At 39.7% G+C, this 26,544-nt stretch overlaps 1 protein-coding gene across 3 annotated transcripts in view; it reads left to right on the forward strand.

The window, feature by feature from the left end:
• CUL1 (cullin 1) overlaps positions 1 to 26,544 on the forward strand; it is a 101,256-nt gene that overhangs the window by 43,303 nt on the left and 31,409 nt on the right. For all 3 annotated transcript variants that reach the window (XM_081102724.1, XM_081102725.1, XM_081102723.1), the window contains exons 3-7: positions 17,390 to 17,564; positions 19,569 to 19,736; positions 22,451 to 22,501; positions 22,712 to 22,802; positions 23,516 to 23,679. In XM_081102724.1, the coding sequence (XP_080958850.1) occupies positions 17,390 to 17,564; positions 19,569 to 19,736; positions 22,451 to 22,501; positions 22,712 to 22,802; positions 23,516 to 23,679 (649 nt within the window). The remainder of the gene's footprint in view (positions 1 to 17,389; positions 17,565 to 19,568; positions 19,737 to 22,450; positions 22,502 to 22,711; positions 22,803 to 23,515; positions 23,680 to 26,544) is intronic.

The following is a 26,544-nucleotide window of genomic DNA, read 5'->3' on the forward strand; positions in this document are numbered from 1 at the left end:
GTGAGCTGCCATTCTCATGTATTTATACTCAGAAAGAGGCGCTAAGGGTTGTAACTGGTTCACAAAACGAAGTGCAAATTGTCAGTAGGCATATGGGGAAATGGTCAACCTCATAATTATTAAGGAAATGAAGAATTAAAAGTTTTAACCTGTCAGGTTGAAAAGAGTTTTAAGGAAGTGATTATAGCCAGTGTTGGCAGGAGTTGGGGAGCCAGAGCACCTCCATCGTCAGGTACGAATGTTAGTTTGCTAGTATCTTTTTGTAGAGAAATTTAGAAATATCAATATGTCTTTATATTTCTAAATTTGAAATTTGAAAATGTACCCTGGTTCAGTGATTTTTTTTTAAAACTTTATCCCAAAAACATAGTTGTATTCAAATTGTATGTGCAAGCTATTCAGAATAATAATAGGAAACAGTTGGAAACAGCCTCTGTCTTTAATAGTAAGAATTTGGTATTGAATGACCATAAATAGCCATTAAAAATAAATTGAGTATTCATTGACACGTAATAATGCTTGCAGTAAGAGTGAAAGCAAGATATAAAGTGGTATGTGTACTGTGAACCCCTGGCACACCCTATTTTTGAAAAAAAAAAAAATTACTGCCCTTATTGAACATGGCTATTCGTAGTATTGGGCTTATGATGATTTTTTAAAAAAATGATCTGTGCTTTCTAGATTTTCCGTATATAGCATACATTTAAAAATACACTTGATTAGTTTTTGTTAGTTTTCCTTAACCAAATGAAAATTGTCTCTACCTTTCACTATTGAGCTGGTACTATTAAAGTAGTTTTTAGGATTGAGAAATTGTATCTATCCTTAAGAACCTACAGAATTCATAATTACATTGCACTAGAGGCCTGGCACACGAGAATCGTACACTTGGGGGGGGGGGGGGCAGAATCCCTCAGCCCGGCCTGCACCCTCTCGCAGTCTGGGAGCCCTCCAGGGATGTCTGACAACTTCGGCCCACTCCCATGGGCCTAAGCCAACTCATTAGTCAACAGAGCCAAATATCAACAGTACAACGATTGAAATTTCTTTTGAGCCAAATTTTTTAAACTTAAACTATATAGGTAGGTACATTGTTATTAACTTAATTGGGGTACTCCTAAGCTGGCCTTTGCTAAAAACATCCTCAGTCTGATTGAGGTATGTTTGCTGAGTTCGATCCCTTCCAACTCTCCCATCCACACTCGTCTTGTATACTTGTTTCGTCTGTCTCCTTTCGTTCATCCTCTCTATATGTCCAAACCATCTCAACATACCTTTCTCAATCCTTGACACTACATCTTCTTTCACTCCACAACGTTCCCTAAAATTAACTTAATAAACTTCACTTTTGTCACCCGCACAATTTGCAGACGTGACTAGCACTAACCACTGCACAATGAGACTGCTGACTGACTAGCTCGCTCAACTTGTGCATGAATCGTGCGCGCCTCCCCTACGCTGCGTCTCCCACAGCCCAACTGCACTGTGTCTCCCGTCGCCCAACCGACTGACATCCCCCACTTTTTCTACCACCACTTCTTCAAAATAGACTTGCCTAGGCTGAAAACCAACTTCTGTGCATGGGCCACGAAGTTTCAATTGCACTGTACGTGTGCACCCGCACGTGGTATTTTGTGGAAGAGCCACACTCAAGGGGCCAAAGAGCCGCATGTAGCTCACGAGCCGCAGTTTGCCGACCCCTGGCCTAAGCCATCAGTCGGATATCCTTAGTGCTGCCGTGGAGGCGGAAGAGGCTTCCGCCACCACGCTGCACTCGCCAGCCGTGAGCCCAGCTTCTGGCTGAGTGGCACTCCCCTATGGGAGTGCGCTGACCACCAGGGGCCAGCTCCTGCGTTGAGCGTCTGCCCCCTGGTGGTCATTGTGCGTCATAGTGACCGTTCGTTCCCTGTTTGGTCAATTTGCATATTAACCTTTTATTGTATAGGATTGTTGCCTCTAGAATTGAATTTTTGTTTTTTATTCATATGAATATGGTACTTTCAGCTTTTTTTGTGTGTGCTTTATGGTATATATATATTCAGAGCACTTCAAATATTTGTAAATAAATCTTACAGTTAGTTACAAGCAATCTTTGCTTTTGGAATATGCTTTTAGATGCAAACTGATTTGCTTTGTGATATCACCCTTCGAATTCTGTCTAACCACAGCCTGGAGAGGACTTAGTTCTTTCATAATTTTGCCGACAGACTGTACTGGCTGATGGTAGGCCTGCTGCTCTGGCCACTTTGTAGTGAAAGTCTTTGCAAATGATCTTATTACAAATTCATTGTTGGAATTTCAACTCTTAATTCTGTTGGTTAAGAAGTGGTAGTATGCCAAAACCGGTTTGGCTCAGTGGATAGAGCGTCGGTCTGCGGACTGAAGGGTCCCAGGTTCGATTCCGGTCAAGGGCATGTATGTTGGTTGCAGGCATATCCCCAGTAGGAGATGTGCAGGAGGCAGCTGATCGATGTTTCTCTCTCATTGATGTTTCTAACTCTCTATCTCTCTCCCTTCCTTTCTGTAAAAAATCAATAAAATATATTTAAAAAAAAAAAGAAGAAGTGGTAGTAGCCGAAACTGCTTTGGCTCAGTGGATAGAGCGTCGGCCTGAGGACTGAGAGGTCCCGGGTTCGATTCCGGTCAAGGGCATGTACCTGGGTTGCGGGCACATCCCCAGTGGGGGATGTGCAAGAGGCAGCTGATTGATGTTTCTCTCTCATCGATGTTTCTAACTCTATCTCTCTCCCTTTCTCTCTGTGAAAAATCAATAAAATATATTTTAAAAAAAGAAAAAAAGAAGTGGTAGTAGAAAATGGTTCTATTCTGTTTAGTTTTGTTTTAATTGAATTGCCGTTTAGAAAGTGAAAGTGGTTTGAGTTTGGTAGTAACCAAAAGTCGCAAATTGGTTCCCCTTCTCCCCTTTAGATGAGGCCTGGTGCTGTAGAGTCACAGAGACATCCAGACTTTCGCAGCATTACAGTAGCCACTGTGTGTCACAGTCAGGTATGTGACCACACCCACAGCAGGAATGGCCTGTCTTTTCCTAGCATCTGAGGTAGGGGGAGATGTTTGGGAAATGTCTGCAGAAAGATGAGCTTGTGTGGCTTTGCCTGAGACCTCTTTGTATCTGATGTGACCCTTTTCACAGTGACTTGTCCCTACCAGCCATGCCAAAGGTGTGCCTTGGCAAGTGATTGAACAGTTCCAGGGTGACGAGGTGTGCGGCCTATCTCCGAAGCAGAAGCAGACTTGCTCTTCACCACCAACTGCCACCTACAGAACCGTCCCGCTTGCCTGTCAGGGGACCTGGGCAGATCCCAAAAGGGCCTAGTGTGTGCTTCCAAAGAGGTCTTCCAGGAACCTTCTGAAATAACCTCAAGTTTTAAAAGTCAAATATGTGGGTTTGCCAGACTCTGGCTGCCCTAGTACAAAACACTAACCCATTGACTGCTGAATGAAGCCTCTATTTTATTGCCTTGTAGATTTTTAATTTATTTTTACCTCCTTGTGGATTTTCGTTTTCTTATTTCCTCCTAACTTCTATATTTAATCTTTCCTCTGAATCTATTTTGTTTTTGCTTTAAAAGTAATTTTAGATTCGATCATTTTTCTCCTAATTATTGGTCATATTTACTTTTTATACTCATCATAGAAAGTAAAAAAATGATTACTTAACACATAATTGAGCATGTGTTGGAATGGTGGGTGGTATGATATGTGAAGGGACAGAAGGAGCCCCGATTCCTACAGACAGAGCAGCTGGATGCCAGAGGCCGAGAATTTCCTGACTTGGAGAAAGGGCACCAGGAGTTAGGAGTGCGCCCATGTCAGAGTCCTTTAGACATGGATCACTCCCTGCAAGACAATGCACTCAACAGTCATGGTGCTTTCTCTGGCAGCTCACTGAGATGTACTTTTTTCTTTTCTGATAACGTTCCCCCACATAGTGTGGTTGATGAAAAACTGAACGGAAGCTGGTGTGTTGGCACAGCCCTGTCTGTCTGTCTGTCTGTCTGTCCGGGTGGGGGGGAGGAGGGCTGTGCTTCTTTCTTCAGTGCCATTCTTTTGTAAAAGGTAGTTCACTGCTCCCTCAGAAGTATTCCTCTCCTGTTTGTATATCAACTCTGTGTCTGCTTTCTATTCAAGAAAACTGCAAGTATGGTTCTCCCGGCCAGCATTTCGCATGAGAAGAAGGCTTAGGCTGAAGTCTTGTAATTAACTTAATTAGGGTACTCCTAAGCTGGCCTTTGCTAAAAACGTCCTCAGTCTGATTGAGGTATGTTCGCTGAGGTCGATCCCTTCCAACTCTCCCATCCACAGTTGTGAAGTCTTCCACAGTTGGACACAGCTATTCCTTTTGTGGGTTGAAACTGTTTACTGGAAAAAACTGCATGAACTGAAGAGTAGATCCATTGGGGAGCTTTATAACATGTAATTTTTGTTTGTTTTATAAGTTGTCCTGTTTAAAATATTAGGAATCCAAAAAGGCACACAGTGCAGGTCCATGTCCTTTCCATCCATGTTTTACTTAACGTCTGAGCAGCAGGCATCCTATGGCTGCTCGCTTGGGTACAAAAACGAGTGCTATATGCAATTTATATTAATCTTTAACAAAAACAACTTCCCAATTGTAAGTATCTAAGTAAACATATATCTATAGGGTTTTGTTTTTTTTGGTTTTTTTTTTTTTTGTAGAAATGGTTCCCTGTGGTCATTGATTCTGATAGAGAACTAGGTCTGAAACATCCCTGTGAGTGAACAGCAACAGTCTCCTGACCTCGTGCCATTTTCAGCTTATATCTAATCACTTGTAACTGTGGTTGTGTGGTCCAGAAACAAGCATCTCTGCTAGAGCCAATAGAAAAGTTCATTTTTTCTTGATGGCTTTGATAATATTTGAACTTTAGTCAGAATAGGAATTGTCTTAATGGCTGGTCTTCCTACCTACATGCTGTTAGAAATGTGGAAACCAAAATTACTTTTGGCAGAAAGCACTCCAAATGTGTAATACGTTTATTTCTAATAATTCATAGGTAGGTCAGTTTTCTGTTTGTTTTGTGTATGTGTGTGTGTTTCGTTTTTGTTTTGTCGGTAAATTTTAAGATTCTAACTTGTATATTGGAATTTTCCATCCTATTTTACTTCCCTGTTCTGTAGATACTTATTCTGGCTTATATTTTTCTATTCTTTATTATGTTTCAGGTATTCTTATAAGCTATCTCAGACATCTTCTAAGTCAAGTTGAGGGTGTATACGTGTGCAAGATGGAATGTTTGTGATGAATGTTGATGGTCTCGTTTCATTGTTAGGAAGTATCTGATGGGTAGTGTGACAGCTGACATTGCAGAGATGCTAAGAGGAGGGAGAAAGGTTTCAATGCTGCGATGGTTAGAAAGTTTCATGAACTAGTAGGGTTTGTGGACCTCAAAGGGTGACTAGGTAAGAAGAGAAGGAAAGTCTTGCAGAGTTTTCCTGGAGGGAGGAAGGTGAAGGTGGAAGCAGCACTTTCACAGGACATGCTTTGGTTGCTCGAGTAGCTCTGTAAGAAGAACTAGATGACATGGGCAGTTTAACTGGCTTGGGTAAAGGATGGTGCCAGGTTGTTGTGAATCTTGAAAATCAGGTGAATTTGTACTCTTTTTTTTTTTTTAAGTCGTAGGTCCATAGATTTGGAATATGACTTGAGAATTAAGGGCTTCATGTAAACAAATTTTAGGAGGATTAATCTGGAAACAGATGGGATTGAAATAGGAAAGAGATCAAAGGCAGGAAGAAAATAACTTCTAAACTTCTTGGAGGAATAATCCAAGTGTGACGTGTAAGGTGAGCTAAGATAGTGGCCATAGAAATGGAACGCAAAAGGAGCATCTTACTGGGCTTCTGCTGAAATTTGTGTTTTGACTTTCCCATCTGTGATATTACTAAAATGATAGTAAAATAATTTTTAGCCTGGCCAGTGTGGCTCAGTGGTTAAGTGTATACCTATGAACCAGGAGGTCACGATTTAATTCCAGTCAGGGCACATGCCTGGGTTATGGGCCTGATCCCCGTTGTGGGGCATGCAGGAGGCAGCCGATCAATGCTTCTCTCATCATTGATGTTTCTATCTCTCTCTCCTACTCCCTTCCCCTCTGAAATCAATAAAAATATATTTTTAAAAAATGAGAGAACAGACATTATAAATAGATAAGAATGCAACAATTTTTTGGAAGTTGAAAAGCTGATGGAGGCAGGATACTGATTACTGGGGCATAGGAAGCCTCAGTTTAGAAGATACTCAGAGGAGGATGCTAGCAAGACAGCTGCTGGGCCTGCAAGACCAGGGAAGCGGGATCTGCAGGCTCTGGTTGGATAGGAGGTCGAGGTGTGAGACTGAGCAGTGCCTGGGAGGTGAGGGATAAATTCAGAATCATCTCCTTCTACTCCCAAGCATAGAACACATGGCAGCAAGAGCTTACATCCCAAGCAGAATTATTGCTTGTATTTAAGGACCAATTTTAGAAATTTGGAGAAGGAGGCCTGGCAGAGGTTGGCATAAATAGGAACTATCAACAGTGCTTATGGTAGAAAGATCACAGTTCATGAGTCTCCAGTCCCATATCAAAATACCACGGGTGATGCTGGAGACAGAACAGTTCTGGAAAAACTGAAGACCCTGAAAAATAAACCCATTTATTAACATGGGAAGATACGGCAGTCAATGGCCAGCTCCCAGATGGAAGAGTCACACAGAACTGTGGCCCACCGTCCCCACTCAGGCCAGTGGCATTTCCAGTGGGCTTTTATTTTAGCACCTTATCACTAAGGATTAATAAATATCTGGAAGGACAGAATAAAAAGGGAAAATGACGATAATACAGGGCACAGAAGAAAATGTTTTAAAAATTATTGTCAGATGTGAGAAGGTCCTTATACAGCAGTAAATTAGGAGGAACAGGACAATAAGAAAACTCACATCTGAAATGGTAACTGAGACTCTAAAAAGAAAAGTAGTAAAAGAACGAGAAGACCAAGAAGTAACCCAGAGACCCAATATATGACTGTTAGGAATTCCAGAGAAAAATGGAGGAGACTTAAAATTTATAATATTATCCTATCTAATAAAAGAGCAATATGCAAATTAACCATCACTCTGCAACAAAAGATGGCGGTGCCCATAGCAGCTGGGGCAGGATGCTGGCAGCATCACCCCAGCAACGTGAGCCCAGCAGGCAAGTGAGGCCCGCAGGCAGCACCCAGCAGGGCCTGCTTGGCGGTCGCTGTGGCGACCCGCGAACAGCCAAGCGCAGCCTGCAGGCAGCACCCAGCAGGGCCTGCTTGGCCCTGTCATCGCAGTGTCCCACGAGCAGCCAAGCGCAGCCTGCAGGCAGCACCCAGCAGGGCCTGCTTGCCCATCACCATGGTGTGGAGCAGGCAGGCCCTGCAGAGACCCATGGGGAGCGGGCCCAAGCTGTCAGTAGGACATCCCCTGAGGGCTCCCGGATTGGAGAGGGTGCACATCGGGCTGAGGGACACCCCCCCACTTGCACGAATTTTGTGCACCAGGCCTCTAGTATAGAGATTATAAAATAATTTCCTATAACTGAACATGCTAAATCTAGTGACAAGAAAATGAAGAGAAAAGCGCATTACCAGGAACAAAGTAATGACATTTCTGTTCAGAAAAGATTAAGAAAGATGCCAGAACCTACGATTTAAGTAAAGAGAGCAGATTAGTTTTTGGACTAGTATTGTCCAGTAGGTCTGGAAAGCAGCCAGTCCACATTGGAGCCACAAGACTGGAGATCTCTGGAAATTGTTGCCAGAATTAAGACCATGGGTGTGATAAGTGAAACTCAGCCTTAAGATACCAATAGGAATGTATAGGGTATCAGAAGTTTCTGCATGCTTCCTAGTCAGTGTGCCTTCCCCACAGCAGCTTCATGGAAAGTAGAGTGTAGCATATGTCCCCTTCATGTAAGGCTGCTTTAGTTCAGGATGTTCTTGAGATTTACCCATGTTACTGTAAGTATCACTAGGTCTTCCTTTTTATTGCTGAGTAGTATTCTGTTGTATGAATATGGCAGGTTTTTAATTCATTCTTTAATAATAGATACTTGCTATTTCCATTTTTAGGTATAATGAACAAAGCTACTCTGACATTTGGAGTTGTGTGACAGTTTCACCAGCACTGGTTGTGTCATTCCTATGGTTTTAGCTGCTGTGGTGGGTGCACGATAGTATCTTTAATTTGGGTTTTCCTAGTGATTAATGGTGTCGAGTCCCTTTTCACGTGCTAGTTGATTATTTGTAAGTCTTTTTTTAGTAAAGTATTCTAGTCTTGCTGGGGTTTTTTCCCCATTTTTGGATTGCTATACTTTTTATTATTGGGTTGTAGGAGTTTATTTAGGATACCAGTTTTGTCAGATATGTCTTGCTAATATTTTCTCTCAGTCTGAGGCTTGTTATTCCTTTTCTTACTGGAGTCCTTGGGTGAGCAGGTATTTTTTATTTTGAGAAAACTTTGTTTTATTTTTCTTTTGTAGTTATGTGACCTATAAGAAACCTTTGCCTAGATCACAAAAATACACTGTTTCCCTCCTAAAGCTTAATGGTTTGCACTTTTACATTTAGATTTAGGATCCATCTTGAGTTAATTTTGTGGATGGTGTGAGGTAGGGCTCAAGGTTCATTTTTCCTCTCTGTGGCTATCCTATTATTCCAGTGTCATTTGTTGAAAAGACTCTTCCCCAATCGGTTGCTTTGGTGCCTTTGTTAAAATAACTGGTAATGTAAGTGATTCTGTTTCTAGAATTGTTTCATTGATCTATTTATCCATCCTAAATCTATCCATTTACTAATTTGTAAAGTATTTCTGCAAGTGGTGGTAGGCGGTGCCCACATGTCCATGGAAATCTTTTTGCTGTCATTTCTTAATTACTGTAGCATTATGAAAAACCTTTAAGTCAGGTAGTAATAAGTCTTCCAGCTTTGTTCTCTACTCTCCTGCCCCCCCAGATTATTTTGATTCTAGGTTCTTTGCATTTTTCTAAATTTTATTTTCAGCTTGTAAATTTCTAGCCTAAAAACTACTGGGGTTATAATTGGGATTGTATTTAATTTTTTAAAAAGTAAGTCTTATTGAGATATAATTCACATGCCACAAAATTATCCATTTAAAGTGTACATTTCAGTGTTTTTTAGTATATTCACAGACCTGTTCAGCTATTACTACATTCAGTGTTAGAACATTTTTTATCGTATCTGAAAAAAACCTTGTACCCTTTAAACTGTCATATGCTTACTCTCTCTGCCTCCTACCAATCTACTTTCTATCTCTATAGATATGTCTATTCAGAACATTTTGTATAAATATAATCATGATATGGTGTTATGGACTGAATTCCATGCCCCCAAAATTTATATGTTGAAGCTCTAAACCCAATTTTATAGTACTTGGAGATGTGGTCTTTGGCGGGGGGAAAGAAGTAAGATTAAGTGAGGTCATAAGATAAGGCCCTACTAGTACTATAGGATTGGTGTCTTTATAAAAAGAGGAAGAGACACCAGAGAACTCTCTCTCCGAGAACACAGGGAGAAGGCAGCTGTGTACAAGCCAGAAAGGGAGTCCTCACCAGAAACGAGCCCTGATGGCACCTTGGTCTTGGACTAATGGCCTGCAGAACTGTGCAGTGTTCTGAGAGTGTGCTAGGTGAGTGTATGCTTCAGTCATGATTCCTCTATGATGAATGCTTATGGGTATAATGACCATATCAGAAAGGATGTAATTGAAGGCTTTGAATATTTTCTAATTTTATTCCAGAGGAATTGTAACTGGGTGCACTCCGACCCCCAGTGGATAGAAGCTCCCATTTTCCTGCATTTTGGCTGTCATTGGGTTTTTTTCTTTAAACCTTTGTTAATTTAGTAGCTGCAGATTAATATATTGCCAAGAAACAGAAGTCAGGCTGGACCAAATAAGCAAAAAAATTCCCTGGATGCAAACTAGAGCTGGGTGCTAGGTAAGAATTATGAGCCTCTGTGGCAGCTTTTAAGGATTTGGATGACAGGTGGAAGATGGTGGCAACACGGAAAAGGAGATAAAGCCTTGGGCAAATGGTGGGGTTAATGCCCCCATGTCCTTAGAAATCTTTAGTGAGGAAATGAACTGGAAAACAAAATTACCAATCCCCTGTTCCAGGAAGGCAACTAGGAAACCAGTTTGAGCTGGGTTCTGGATGTGAGGGTAGTATGGAAAGTCTATCTTGGGAATTTTTGTCACTTCAAGTGTGTTTGGAGTTTGAGTTTGTCTACCAACTTGTTACAGGATTTCCTCAAGCTCGAAATTAATGTGAAAACCACTGAAAGTGAGATTTAAAAGTATATAAAGTTATGAAGCAGAGGAGAGAGTTCACAGGAACAAGTCAGCACGTAGAATGAACAGAACTGGAGCCTCAGGAACTGCAACAATAGGATCTTTAGAGAGTGAGCACCTCTTAAGTATGTTAAGACAATTAGTGATATGCAGAATCAAAAATGTACAGGAACAAAACACTGGAGAATAAGATTTTTTAAAGGACCAGGAAATTCCACAAATATAAAATACAGTCATTAACAGTAACCAGCAAATGTGACACAGCTGAGAGAATCACTTAATCAGACGGTAGATCAAGGAAAATTAGGAAGTTTGGACAAAGAGGGAAAGTGATGGTGAATAACTGAAGAAATAAAGTGAGATAGGGAAGGAAGGTGACTTGAATATGCCCGACATACATGTAGTAGAAAAGAAAGGAAAAGGTGGAAGGGAGATCAGAGGAGATAACCTACGAATTTATCAGAATTGATGAAAAGCAAAATAGGCACGCCAGATTTTAAGGTAACAATTACATGAATACAAATTGTGTAATGCCAACATAATAAAAACTATAGTGTAACAGGGAATACTGACCCATTAGAAAGGGCAAAGGGAGAAAACAAGCATAAAGGAAAAATAATTAAAATAGGAAACGCAAAATATGGTAGAAGTTAATCCAATTAGCAATATAAAACAATAAAATCTTTTTTTTTTTTTTTTAATATATTTTATTGATTTTTTACAGAGAGGAAGGGAGAGAGAGATAGAGAGTCAGAAACATCGATGAGAGAGAAACATCGATCAGCTGCCTCCTGCACATCCCCCACTGGGGATATGCCCGCAACCCAGGTACATGCCCCTGACCGGAATCGAACCCGGGACCCCTCAGTCCGCAGGCCGACGCTCTATCCACTGAGCCAAACCGGTTTCGGCAGCAATAAAATCTTAAAACCAAACTTGTCCATCAGAGATTATTAGACTCAATTTTTTTAAAGTGAATTTTTCAATGGTGGTGACCATAGACACATCAGAACATTGATGAGAGAGAAACATCATGTATCGGCTGCCTCCTGCATGCCCACTACTGGGGATCGAGTCTGAAACCCAAGGCATATGCTCTGACGGAATCAAACCATGACCTCCTGGTCCATAGGTCAATGCCCAATCACTGAGCCACACCGGGTGGGCCAGTATAAAAGATCTGAAAAACAGACCAGCTTGCTCTAATGGGTCCCAGCAGTCAGAGAATGGATATTGCCTTCAAGCACATACAAAGAAAATCATATTCAGCTGTAAGTCTCATCACATTTCAAAAAAAACTATAAAAAAGATAGCATCCTCTGTTTAATTTAAAAATGAAATTACGGGTTTTTAAGGTAAAGGAAAATACACCTTTGAATCTAAAAAATTCTAAATCACTTAATCAAGAGAACTAATAATGGAAAAAATACATATAACTAATAAGGAAAACACATACCAGACCCTGGTGATGCAGCCAAAGTGGTATGGAGGAGAAAATACGTAGTTTTCAAAGCTTATATTAGAAAGAGCAAAGTGGAGAAATTGCAAAGCTAAGCAACCAAAGCAAGGATTTATAGAAAAAAGAAAGCAAATGTAAAGAAATAAAAAGAACAGAAATAAGGAAACAGTGATTAAAATTAATAAGTTGCAAACCAGTTCTTTGAAAAGACTAATAGACAAGCCTCTGGCAAAATTAATTATAAAAAATATTTAAAATAAATAAGGCCTTTTTTTAAAAAAGAGAAGACTAAACAACTGGGCAGTCTACTTGAAAACTTAATGAAATGGGCAGTCTAAAAATAGCAATACATAATAGTGGGAAAGGATAGACCATATAATACACTGTGTGTGACCCATTGCTCATTATCATATACAGTTGTACTCAAGGTAGATTAGAAACCTCAATGTGCAAATCAAATTTAAAAGAAAGTAGAATCATGCCAAAAATTGAACCCACCAAATGATCATTAACAACAAGAGAGTGGATAACTTGTTGTAAATCTGTACTATGTGGTATATTGCATACAAATGAAGCTGTCTCATCTTAACAGAAGCAAATGACAGGAGCAAATGTGCGTGTTACAACTTGTGTAATCTCAAGTTTGAAAACAAAATAACTTCATATATAGTTACCCAGTAAAATAGAAAAACTTCCATAGGAATGATAGGCACCAAATCATGGGTATCTTTGCCCCTAGGAACAGTGGAAGGAGGAGTGGATTATGGAGCAGTACATAGTAATAATCAGTCATAATCTGTACCACGTCATTTCCTAAAACATTAGGGAGGTTTGGATGGAATGAGACGAGTGGGAAATAGTAAGATTTTTTCCAATTGGGTCATGAGCTTCATTGTGTATTATAATCCGTGATTCTCTCTGCATTGGAAACATTTAATAAAATGATTCATTGTTTTAAGGCATAGTTTTTTTTATTATTACTAAGGTTGAGGAATTTGGGGAAGAGGCCATTAATAATTCTTTTAGCTTTTGGATTTTCTGTTGAAATATTTTGCCCATGTTTCCGGAGAGATTAACTTTCTTTTTTTTTTTAATTAAATCTTTATTGTTCAGATTATTACATTTGTTCCTCTTTTCTCCCCCCATAACTCTCCTTCTCCCAGTTCCCGCCCCATCCTCCGCCCTCACTCCCCACCCACTGTCCTCATCCATAGGTGCACGATTTTTTGTCCAGTCTCTTCCAGCATCTCCCACACCCCTTTCCCCCCCAAGAATAGTCAGTCCATTCCCTTTCTATGTCCCTGATTCTATTATAATCACCAGTTCATTCTGTTCATCAGATTATTTATTCACTTGATTCTTAGATTCACTTGTTGATAGATGCATATTTGTTGTTCATAATTTGTATCTTTACCTTTTTCTTCCTCTTCCTCTTCTTAAAGGATACCTTTCAGCATTTCATATAATACTGGTTTGGTGGTGATGAACTCCTTTAGCTTTTCCTTATTTGTGAAGCTCTTTATCTGACCTTCAATTCTGAATGATAGCTTTGCTGGATAAAGTAATCTTGGTTGTAGGTTCTTGGCATTCATCACTTTGAATATTTCTTGCCACTCCCTTCTGGCCTGCAAAGTTTCTGTTGAGAAATCAGCTGACAGTCGTATGGGTATTCCCTTGTAGGTAACTGAGTTTCTTTCTCTTGCTGCTTTTAAGATTCTCTCTTTGTCTTTTGCTCTTGGCATTTTAATGATGATGTGTCTTGGTGTGGTCCTCTTTGGATTCCTTTTGTTTGGGGTTCTCTGCGCTTCTTGGACCTATAAGTCTATTTCTTTCACCAGGTGGGGGAAGTTTTCTGTCATTATTTCTTCAAATAGGTTTTCCATATCTTGCTCTCTCTCATCTTCTGGCACCCCTATAATTCTGATGTTGGTACGCTTGAAGCTGTCCCAGAGGCTCCTTACACTATCTTCATATTTTCGGATTCTTTTTTTCATTTTGCTTTTCCGGTTGGGTGTTTTTTGCTTCTTCACATTTCAGTTCTTTGACTTGATTCTTGTGCTCCTCTGGTCTGCTGTTGGGAGTCTGTATAATATTCTTTATTTCAGTCCGTGTATGCTTAATTTCTAGTTGGTTCTTTATCACAACATCGAGGGTCTCATTAGATTTCTTGAGGATCTCACTACATTTATCGGCAGTTTTTAGAAAATTATTGAAAGACCTTAAAAGTGTGGTTTTGAGCTCTATATCTTCCATTTCTGACATCTGCGTCCTGTTTCTTTGTCTCCGCATTTTTTATGCTTTCTTGGTGCAACTCCTAGTGGTCTTTATGCGCAGTCTTGTTGTAGTTAAGCCTAGATTGTTGTAGGTAATACTGGCGGGGATTTGACCTCCAGTCCAACTGGCTGTGAGAATCAGCTGTGTCTGCAGTGAGAGAACTTCTGTCCTCTAGGGAGGTGCTAATTTAGCCTTTGCCTGAGGCTATCTGGCAAATGCCTCTGTGTAGGGCTTGGGCAGGGCGGGTCGCACGGGATCAACAGGGTGGGCCTGAGCGAGCAGTTTGCAGTTTACCGCTGCAAACCTTGGAGAGAAAGCTGCCTTCGAGTTCCAACCAAAGCCAGACAGTCCCGCTTCTCCCGTTTGAGTCTGGGTCCCTAAAGACTCGCCCGGATCTGGAGCTCAGAGTCTGCAACTCCCTCCAGATTGAAAACGCCAACCGCGCCCTCAGCCACCAGCCCGCTCTGCATGCACTCCGCACCTTAGTATTTGACTTCAGCACTGCGCCTCCTCTGAGTCTCGGTATGTGTTTCTCTTTCCTCCTAGTTGTAGGACTTCCCTCAGCCAGCGTTCCTGTGGTTCTGGGTGATGTCCATTCCGTCTTTTAGTTGTTTTTTTTGAAGTGGTTGTTCGAGGCAGCAAACTCCAGCGTTAACCTATGCCGCCATCTTGGTGCTCCGATTAACTTTCTATATTGCTTTAAATTACCTTAATTTATAAAAGATAGTAACTCTGTTAGTTTAAAATATTTTTTATTAAAATACTTACAAATTCTCAGATTAAGTATTTATGACTTTGGCCTTCTTCAAACTGAGATAAAAAATATAATACTTGTATATTTTCTTTGTTTTATGATTCCAGTCTGTATATTTTCTTAGTCTACTTATATTTTTAATATGGCTTATTTTTTAAATTTCTTCTTGCCATAATTTTACTTACTGAATAATCTATCTTTACTCACTGGCTTGAAATAGCTCTATTAGTTCTTAAAATATACCACTGAAGATTTAAAAAAAAATATATATATATATCTGAATATTCTGTTTTGTTGATATTCTTTCTACCTGAATCAGTGTCTTTCTGTTAATTTTTTCCAAGTAAAATACATGCTGATACACTAAAATAGTATTAAAGGTTATAACAAAACTAGAGGCCTGGTGGACCTCAGCCTGGTGCTGCGCTACTCCGGGCCCTGCTGTGTTGCCATGGGAGCTTGAGAGTCTCTCGCCACTCGCCTGATCTCTGAGCTCTGTGTCTGGTGCTTGTCGGTCAGCTGAGCAACGCTCCCGCTGTGGGAGTGCACTGACCACCAGGGGGCAGCTCCTGCATTGAGCGTTTGCCCCCTGGTGGTCAGTGCACGTTATAGTGACCTGTCAAACGGTCTACCAGTTGACCAGTCACTTAGGGTTTTCTATATATAGACTAGGAGCCCAGTGCGTGAATTTGTGCACCTTGAAAGGAACTGTGGGCGGTGAGGCTGTGGTGGGCACAGGGGCAGGTCTCAGCCCATCCTCCAAGTTCCCGCCTGGCCCCTCCCACCGCAGCCCCCGGTCCCCTGTCTGCCTGCAGCCCCACTTCTGCCGCCGCTGGGCACCAACAGTGGGTGCTAGCGCCCAGTGGGACCGCGGCATGCGGGAGCAAAGGATTTTCAGTAACTACCAGAGGCTCACCCCAGTGATAGTAACCAGCACCCCACCTTTGTCTGGCACCCCTGCTCACCTGCTCCACCATCCTGCCGCAACCGACGCCTTCCGTGTTCCACACTCTGCCACCTGCTGTTGATGCCCACCATGTACTGCGTGCACCCCTGATGGTCAGCACACGTCATAGCAACCGGTTGTTCTGCCATTCGGTCTATTTGCATATTAGCCTTTTATTGTATAGGATAGCCTTTTCTGCCTCACCAACCCCCAGTCCCATTCTCTCCACTACCTCTCCCCAGAGGCGGCTATTGTAGACTTTGGCTGTTTCTTCTGTTGTTTTTACACATCTCTATAATTCTCAGTAGTGCATGTCCACTGCTCTTGTGGTTAATCATGTTTGACACCTGCAACTTTTCTATTGGAATAACAGGATTTGGTCTCTTGCCTGCCATTTCTTCTGCTTTTTTTTTTTTTTTTTTTTAAATATATTTTATTGATTTTTTACAGAGAGGAAGGGAGAGAGATAGAGAGTTAGAAACATCGATCAGCTGCCTCCTGCACATCTCCTACTAGGGATGTGCCAGCAACCAAGGTACATGCCCTTTACCGGAATCGAACCTGTGACCTTTCAGTCCTCAGGCCGACCCTCTATCCACTGAGCCAAACCAGTTTCGGCTCTTCTGCTTTTTTGTCCTTCACTCTCAAAATGTATCTTTGTTTAAATCTACTACTAATCATTTTAAAATAAAGTTTTGGTTATTTCTATATTTTTAATGTATGCTTTTGGAAATATAACTAAGCATTGTAATAGACTGTGATTATTACCTTTTTGTTTTTATTGAAGTAGGTAATTGCAACCTTTCCTTTGTTACCTGTTGCCTTCTCATATACTTGGGACAGTTTTCCTAGAGAGAGTCTCATTCAGTGGTTTTCAACCTTCCTAATGCCGCGACCCTTTAATACAGTTCCTCATGTTGTGGTGACCCCCAATTTCATTGTTACAGATTGATCATAATTAAAGCATAGTGATTAATCACAAAAATAATATGTAATTATATATGTGTTTTCCGATGGTCCTAGGCGACCCCTGTAAAAGGGTCGCGACCCACAGGTTGAAAATCGCTGCAATTAAATGATCTAGAACAGCGGTTCTCAACCCATGGGTCGCGACCCCTTTGGGGGTCGAATGACCCTTTCACAGGGGTTGCCTAAGACCATCGGAAAACACATATATAATTACGTATTGTTTTGTGATTAATCAGTATGCTTTAATTATGTTCAATCTGTAACAATGAAATTGGGGGTCACCACAACATGAGGAACTGTATTAAAGGGTCGCGGCATTAGGAAGGTTGAGAACCACTGATCTAGAAGGTCCAGTGTTTTCTTGGCGCCTTTCCTCCTGGACTTTCTCTCTTCCTCCTGGGCTGGCTGCTTGCAAGGCTTGCAGACAAACTTATGAATGGGGCTGTTTCACTTTTACCTTTATTGGGATGTGAATAATGGGGTCTCTTCTCCACTCTAGTTTTCAATAAATAGACTTTGTTGCTACATTGGAAATGTACTGATGTTGAGATATTTTATAAGAAAATACATTCCTATTGATCACTGTTCATTATCGAGGGTGCATGTTGATTTCCTTAACTTTTCTCCAAGTCATGTTTATAACTACTGCACGAGTGTTCACCAGTCAAACCAAACCCGAGGGGCTGGCGTCCCTCCTTCTAAATCGAAAAAGGGGCAAACACCTGGGGGAGCGCAATTTGTTGGCTTGGAATTATACAAACGACTTAAAGAATTTTTGAAGAATTACTTGACAAATCTTCTTAAGGTAAGACGTTTGACAAATATGCTGAGCATTTCTAATAGAACATTGAAAAGATAGTGAAATAATAAATCTAATTTCAGTGCTAAATCTTTCACTGTCATTTGTTCATTGTTTTCATCATTGAGTTTGCGTGAGGGTGTTTTGTTAATTTGTTAAATTATGAGTTTTCGATATCCTTACATCGTAGTAATACGCTTTCCTTAAATTGCTAACTATTTTGTGATTTGGTTGTTAGAAATTGATGAACTGTTTAATTTAAAGTATATAATTATGAATTCAAATGACCTGTATTGTACTTGGAACCCAATGTGCTGTTCTGAATCAGAATGTACGTGTGATTGTGAGGTTTTCCAACCTATAGTAACCACATTTTCCCAATGTGAATCTTGCCTTTTACACACAATCACATGGTATATCTCCGAGCTACAGTGAAATTGTGCCCTTGGCTAGGATGGGTTTCACTAGAACACCATTGCCTTCAAGTGTGGGTTCCTCCTGCTCTGAGCTTCTCGCTTGGGCAGCGATGGAGTTTTTCCCCTTCATCTTCTGCCTTTTTCTTCCCCAGTCTCCATCCTCTGTAGCAAAGGCAGTGTGATGCCTTCCATCCAGCCACAGGATGGGCCAGTGGCTCCTGCATCTGGTGCTACACGTATTACATAGAGTGAGTGAAGACATCTCTACTCTTTACTCTGGGAATTGGCGTTCTGTGTATATATTTTTAAAGATTTTTTTATTTACACAGATAATAGGCAAAAATTTCAGCATATTTCAAAATTGTTTTTTAAATATATTTTACAAGCTAATTGGAAACTTTAAGCATTCTAACAGAATAGATTGACCACAGGTTATGACTTAGATAGTATCCTTTTCATGTTCCCTAAACTGTTTCTAATGTCTTACTGAAGCTACTGTGTCCTCCTTGTTTTTATTAAGAACACTGTAAAATGAACACTGGAATTATTCTTTAGTATTAAAGTAAAGAACGTATTTTGTGTTGTAGAAAGTATTTATAGCCATGCTATCAGTGAGATTGTTTTTTTAAAAAGGTGGAATAGTATAATCCAGAATAGCTTAACTTTACATTTGATTTCTTATTATGTAAATTTAAATGAACTAAAGTGTGGTTGTATCATGATATGATCAGGTTTTCATAGGGCTGTTGGATTGCTGTGGACCATATAGTGTGGGGCTGTTTTACATGACCCTGAGTCTGAGAGCAGTTACTGGGCTCGCCCAGGCCCTTCGTTCTTGTGCACATTCATGGAGGTGCGCCCTCCCTCTGGCTCCACCTCCTGTGTTCTCCTGTACAGCACTTCTCTGTAATTCTGCCATTTCATGCTCCGTGTTAAGGGATAACACTCTGTAGATGTTATTAATACCTAAGAAAAAATTTCAAGTTAGTTTTCTTCAAATAAAAATTTGTGATTTAAGTTACAACTCAGTAAAAATAATTTTGGTTAATGTACAGTTTCCTCATGAAGTCTTCTTAACAAATTATACTTATTATAAAAATGTAACAGATTACCTCAAAAAGCTTTAAATTTTTATAATTTTTAAGTAAACCTAATGAAGAAGGAAGATGAATTTAAAAATAAATGGTATTGGCCCATGATCTAAATTGTGAACAAGACATGTTAATCTTCTAACAGACAAAAGATATCAAAAGGATGATTTTGAGGTGAATTCTTATTTGTTAACAAAAAGGATTTACTCTCATACTCTAAAATTGAGGGTTCTTTTTATGAGTGTGTATATATATTTAACACCATGAAAAAAGTGCCAGTTGGAGATGAAATAATTTTAAATAAAATCCTCTTTTTAGTCCTCATGAGCCATATCCTTGTGAAAATTCAAATTAATGAGCATGTTTTTGTAAACAGAATAATTTAAAGAACCCATTTAGAACCATATCCATTAATGTGTTCTAAAGACAATATGTTTGTTTTAGTTAGCTTTTATTATGTGACACAGTAGTCACCTTTAAAGCTGTAGTTCCCTTGTTTTCAGGATGGAGAAGACTTGATGGATGAGAGTGTACTGAAGTTCTACACTCAGCAGTGGGAAGATTACCGGTTTTCCAGCAAAGTTCTGAATGGAATTTGTGCCTACCTCAATAGACATTGGGTTCGCCGTGAATGTGATGAAGGACGAAAAGGAATCTATGAAATCTATTCTGTAAGACTTCTTAGAACACCTTTCAAATGTCTGTTTTCTTAGTGAGGTGTCATCTTTTCAGTTGGGGGAATCTAGGCAAATGTTAAGCTATTTTCAGAATAGTAGGCTAATTTCCCTCATTTTAATTTATCAATAAATGACCCTTAGTTTGTGGCAAGTAGGGAGAAGGGTGAGTAAACCAGAGATCTAAAATTCAACCTCCACACTTCTGCGGTTTCTCATTAAAAGTTCCTTCTTCATTTATTTGACCAGCCATCAAGTTTCCCTGAAAGCCTGAGCCCTGGCTGAGTCAGGCCCATCGGGGCCCATCCCTGACACTCCAGTCAGAATCTGGGAAACTGCTTCGCAGAGAGGACTGTGAAATCCCTCTCCCCTCACTTTATACAGTAACATGATATCCAGAATGATCGTTATAGAGTTTACAATTGAGGGTTGTTGTTTTTTTTAAGACTGCGTGAAAATAAATTTTGAAGTTGATTTGTTAAATCACCTTCATTAATATGTTTCTTCAGTCAAGGAAGTTTTTGCTAGGCTCACTGGTTTACATAGTGTAGTCCCCAAACCTGCAGCATAACTTCACCTGGGAGCTTGTTAGGAGTGCTAATTATTGGGCCTCAGCCTAGACTTAATTAGAAGCTCTGGAAATGGGCCCAGCAGTCTGTTTTAGCAAGCCCTCTGGTGCATAGTCGAGTTGGAGACTCTGTTGTGACTTGTTGACAGGAGGACTCAGAGCAGCATGGCCTGTTTGTTGATGATGGGGTATTGGGTAACCAGACAGGACCCCTTAAGAACCAGTAATGTGAAAATGTCAAGTTCTGCATAATTAGATTATCCCTATGTCCAAGAATGTTGTGTGATAGCAGGGTTGCTTTACCCTCACAAATGTAGTTGAAAGTAAAACAATGTATCACAGACTCGTGGCACATTTTTATCATTTATATGTACAGCTCAATTTCTATACCAAAGCATTATTGCTCCATAATTGTGCTCTGTTTATATAGTTATGTGGTTTTAACAAAACTTGCTGGGTTCAGTGTTTTCATTTGAGCTTTTTGTACTTCCCCCTTTATTTTCCACTTACAAAATGCTCTCTTGTCCATGTAGGAATCAGCATGATTTGAGTCAGTTTCCTCTTGGAAGCCTGCTTGACCTACAATACATCCACCCTCTGTTAACATCATACAGTCCTAAAAATCATTAATTTTCTTAACTTTTTTCTAGCATATTTAGTAGCAGTTAAAGCAAAAATAAAGAAGTGCAAATATACTTTATAGAGTATGTTTCTTAAGCTTCAACTGCTTTTTAAAAAAATTACTTTCAACATTCATACTTAATACATCCTTAAATGCTACAATTACTGTTTGGAAATACAACGTACAGCCATAAGTTTTTAGGAAAGGGTAGAAGCAGTATTTCCTGTATATGCTCTTCTGATGAGACTGTTTAATTCATTTAAAGTTCAAGTGTCAGTCAACACTGAACAGTTCTTGCACATTAACCTCTTGTTTTGTCTTCCAGAATCTCCGGAGGGTGGGGATGGGGATGCTTTGTTACCAAATGTAAAGTTTCACTTTTTTCCTAATTATTCTTTTTTTCCTTTTTAATTATAAGAAGTTGTTGGTTTCATAAACTGTACATGAAAAAAAAAACATTGTTGGCTTCCTTTCAAGTCAACCACAGAAATAAATTCTTTTTGTTACTAACATATTGAAGTGACCCAGCAAGCATTCCCCCCATCCCCCCATCTGTTCCTCTTAGTCTCCTCTGGTTTATGCTGGTCCTGCTTTCTTAGCTGCCTGGTTCTTCTTCCTTTCTCCCTTCCCTCTAAGGTTGTCTTAATTTAGAAAAAATGTTTGGAAAAAGTTATTTTTAAAGGTGTAGTATGTCTTTCCTGTAAATTCTCGGCCACCACATTGCGTTTTCCCCACTGCCCACCGGTGGCCTCACTCTCTACATCAGAGAGGAACACTAGAGTACATGTTGTTCATGCTTTATTAAAAATACTTTTATCTTAAATATCACTTTCAGGTGTGTGTGTGTGTGTGTGTGTGTGTGTGTGTGTGTGAGTACCACTCTGTGAAAGTTCAGTATACAAGTTAAATTTTTATATAATTCAGAAAGATGTCTTACATAAACCCAGTTTTATCTTTGGTTGCATTTGGGGAAAATAAGACTGATAACATTTATGTTTAAGTGAGTTTCTCAACAGTGTAAATGAGGGTTACATTGTCGTAAATGTGAATATTATTTTAGCTGAATAATACCGCTCTCAACAAACAGTTTAAAAGTCATGCATGAATTATAACATTTAGGGGAGGAGCCTTTTTATAGTAACTTTCTGATATAACATCTGTGGACATTTTTAAAAGTTTTAAAAATTATCTTCATTAAGTGTGTTATCAGGTAAAAACTTAAATTTGGCCTAGGGAATGTTATAGATTGCATCTACAGGTGCCCTTTAAACTGATACGTATGTTCTCCTTAATCTCAATTTTTTTCTAAAGTGTGTGCTGATAAAGAGCTGTGTTGTGATGCCTCTTGGAGGTGCTAACTCAAAGTGGCTCTGATTTCATCGTGATGACAGATTTATTGAGTTATAATCTAGAACTATTGATCAGTATGACCTAGGGTCCAGCTAGTTGCTGTGACTTCAGTCTTAGAAAAACACAGTGAAAGTATAGACATTTTACACTTTCCTTTTTCTTTTCATCCAGCTCGCATTGGTGACTTGGAGAGATTGTCTATTCAGGCCCTTGAACAAACAGGTACTCGTTGGAGTGTGTGTGCCACTTTCCTTATGAAACCCCTACAGATTTCATCTCTCAGCCATTGTCTTCCTATCTCCTTTGGAAAGTCTCAATAGTATCTCTCATCTTCGCATTGTTTAATGGATTTAAATGTTTAAAAGATATGTAGTAATACAATACATACGTAGCCTGTAATCTACACATCTTTTTCCTATGTCCTTTCTGAAGGTAACCAATGCTGTTTTAAAACTGATTGAAAAGGAAAGAAATGGTGAAACCATCAATACAAGACTGATTAGTGGAGTTGTACAGTCTTATGGTAAACAGTTTTCCTTTACTTTATTCAATGTTGTCATATCAAATATCAGTTATAACAGTACTCCAACAGATTTATTTTAAAATATTTTATCAAGAGTACAGGTAGAATTTACAAGGGTACTTAATAATTCTCTTAAAGTTAGTGTGATTCTATTTGATATTACCCATCATAAAATTGTTTGGTCCTTATACCTTAAGGAAAATTTGATGTAATAGACATTTGAATTATTTTCTTCTCTGGTCTCATGCTGAATTACAGGATATATAATATGACAGTGTCATTAATGGAGGTGAATTATAACCAGAAATTTATATCAGCTTGGAAAATTGAGATGGAAAAACCAGTAAAGTAATACACTTTTTAAAATGTGGGTAGCATTGTTTGTTTGTTTTTTGTTTTTGTTAAGTTTAAAAATCATTTTTGTTATTTCTACACTGTCAGGAAATATAAAAAGTTTTCTAAAGAAGCTTCATGATGACTTTGAAGCATGCCTGGCCATTGGTCAGAATTACTTCCTTTTGTATGTCTTGTATGGTTTTTCATTTTTTATTTTATGGAAACAGTGTACTTTAATACTAGTGAATAACAGACTTTATGTCTTGCCATTTCACATTTACCATTTAAGCATAACTTAAATTGGATGCTACACCTAACTATATTCTGTAAAATATAAAAAATAGGGTAATTGAAATACACTTTATATTTCTTTCTAGTGGAATTGGGGCTGAATGAAGATGATGCATTTGCAAAGGGTCCTACGTTAACAGTGTATAAAGAATCCTTTGAGTCTCAGTTTTTGGCTGATACAGAGAGATTTTATACCAGAGAGAGTACTGAATTCTTGCAGCAGAACCCAGTTACTGAATACATGAAAAAGGTGAGCTTCAACACAGTACCTTAAGTGGCCTTCAGTGAAAATTACTGCTGTCAGATGAATTCTTCTCTTTAGTATGTTATGTGCAACTTTCTTCGCGGGCAGTGTGACTGTGTGTCTATAGCAGGTGCAAGTGGTTTTGATTGGTCTAGGAGCTATTGTAAATTAGTTTAATAATCAAAACTCAGTGCTGTCTTCACTGTTCTAAAGAGAGAAGCATAATAGCTGTATTACTTGTATGTTTTGCACTGTCTCTCCTAGAATGTATCTCGACGTTAGTGGGAACCACAGTCTCACCAGGTTGAGAGAAAATAAGTTTTAAACAAATAGTCTCAAATTTGCAGACTTTAAGCTTTGCTTTTTTGTTTATAAAATATCCCCTACCCCTAGCTGGTTTTGCTAAGTAGTTAGAGCATCAGCCTGTGGACTAGAGAGTCCCAGGTTTGATTCCAGTCAGGGGCACATGCTTGGGTTGCAGGCTTGATCCCCAGTAGGAGGCGTGCAGAAGGTAGCCAATCATGATTCTCTCATTGATGTTTCTGTCTCTATCTCCCTCTCCCTTCCCCTCTGAAATCAATAAAGAAATTTTTTAAAATCCCCTAATAATCTGCGACACAGGCTTCTAGTCTATGTTAGAGGAGAGACTCTCCTAACACCACAGGACCCCGTCCTTGTGCAGAAGGTCAGAATGGGCCTGATCATGAGCCTTCTCTGTACCCAGTGAGGTTATGATGCAGTTCTAGTGTGGTGGTTCCTTGTTCTCTTTCTTGGTGATCCAGGTGTCTTAGATTAACATTCTGAGGAGTAACCCAGGTTCAGAGTTAGCGAACTTTCTGCAAAGGGCCACACAGTAAATGTTTTAGACTTTGTGCAACTTGTGGCCTCCATGCAGCTGTTCAGCTCTGCTGCTGTGGTGGGAAAGCAGCCATGGCAACATCTACATAGATAGGTGTGGCTGTGTTCCAATCAGACTTTCCTTAAGGGCAGGGTTTGGCTCCACCAATATGTACGAGATGTACAACGAGATTTCCAGGGAATCTGAGGCCAACTGTGTCTGCTGTGTGCTTTGCCCCTTGTGCTCTTTTCCTGGGAGAGCGCGTGGACTCTAGAAGCAATTTTTCTGCAAACTGAAATAGAAAGCTAGTAAGGCAGCTTAATAAGACCAGAAGCTCCCTCTCGAACCACATTTTTGTGATGTTCTTGGTGTATTTCCCATAGGGTTGTGATTATAAGTGGGCTTTAGAAGTTTGACATTGAAAGTCCTTAACAAATTTCTGATATCTCACAACCTAACAAAAACAGAACTCTTGAAAAGTATTGTACTTGGAATTGTAATAGTTCTTTGTGTATATTTGTGGGTTAAGTCAGCTTTTGTATGCTGACCTGGAACCTAACCAGCTTGTCCAGAGTTTCAAACAGCTGCCTACAAATGGACTTTTGAAACATAATCTGTTTTGAATCTTAGCATTGCCTGTTATTTAATTTTAGTTTGGCAGTGTAGTTTTTATAAATACATCTTTTATGGAATTCTATTTATGGTGAGTCTTTTAAAATGGTGCATGTTTTAAAAGTGGGGCCATTTACTTTAGTCAAGGTGCACATCCACAGCAGTGGGTGAGCCTGTTCTTTCCATGAATTTTGATGTGGACGGAGGTTCTACCAGCACCTGCCCTGAGGAAAGTGTACTAGTAGTAACTTGGTGCAAGGAAATCAGCTTTTTAGACCAGGGGTTCTCAAACTATGGCCCGCAGGCCACATGCAAATACAAATATTGTATTTGTTCCCGTTTTGTTTTTTTACTTCAAAATAAGATATGTGCAGTGTGCATAGGAATTTGTTCATAGTTTTTTGTTTTGTTTTTAACTATAATCCGGCCCTCCAATGGTCTGAGGGACAGTGAACTGTCCCCCTGTTTAAAAAGTTTGAGGACCCCTGTTTAGACCATAAGCACGCCCCAAGCAGAACATTTGGTAATCCTCACCTGAGGATATTCTTTCATTTATTTATTTATTTTTTTTGAGAGAGTGTAAGGGAGAGGAATAGACACAGAGAGAGAAACATCAGTGTGAGAGAGGCACATTGATTGGTTGCCTCCCACACGCACCCCGACCAGGGATCGGGGAGCAGGCCTGCAACCAAGGTACATGCCCTTGACCAGAATTGAACCTGGGACCCTTCAGTTCGCAGGCCAACACTCTGTCCACTGAGCCAGGCTGGCTTGGGCGGTAGTCTGTTTTTAAAATCAGGCATGGAACCAATGGCAATGTGAAGAGCAAAGATTTGTAATGGCCTGGGTGTTTTCAACCCAGTATGGGCCTGCCTTTCAGGGAGCAGGATGCTTCCTGCATCCTGGTTTTCCTAGGATTTCTTTCTAGAGGGCTAAAGGTTTGGTCCAAATTGATTGGATCTTATCATACATGATTTTCATCACATTCAGGAAGTCCTTATGCATAGAATCTATGAGCACAAAGTTGCAATTAACCATGCAAACAGTTCTGCTCTTACCTACACATAACCTTGCATCTCAAAACCAGGCTATAAGTCTAGTTTTAAATCCCCACTCCACCATTTACTAGGGGATTGACCTTAATCTTCTGTTTCTCAGATTCTTCATCTGTAAAATGGGACTAATAAGCTATTGTAGATATACATGATATATTTGACAAACAGCAAAGCATGATGTATTTGTTACTATACCTGTGCATTGATCAGAATCTCCGTATGTCTGGGTGTGTGCAACACCATAGGATAAAGATGGCCCATTTTATTCAGTGACTTAAGGTGGAATTATGTTTATATTACAACATGTTATCAGGAAATAGAATACAAAACTAATGAACAATACTGAGATAAAGCATGAATATCGAG

Source organism: Myotis nattereri, assembly GCF_964212035.1.
Source record: "Myotis nattereri genome assembly, chromosome: 11".
NCBI lineage: Eukaryota > Metazoa > Chordata > Mammalia > Chiroptera > Vespertilionidae > Myotis > Myotis nattereri.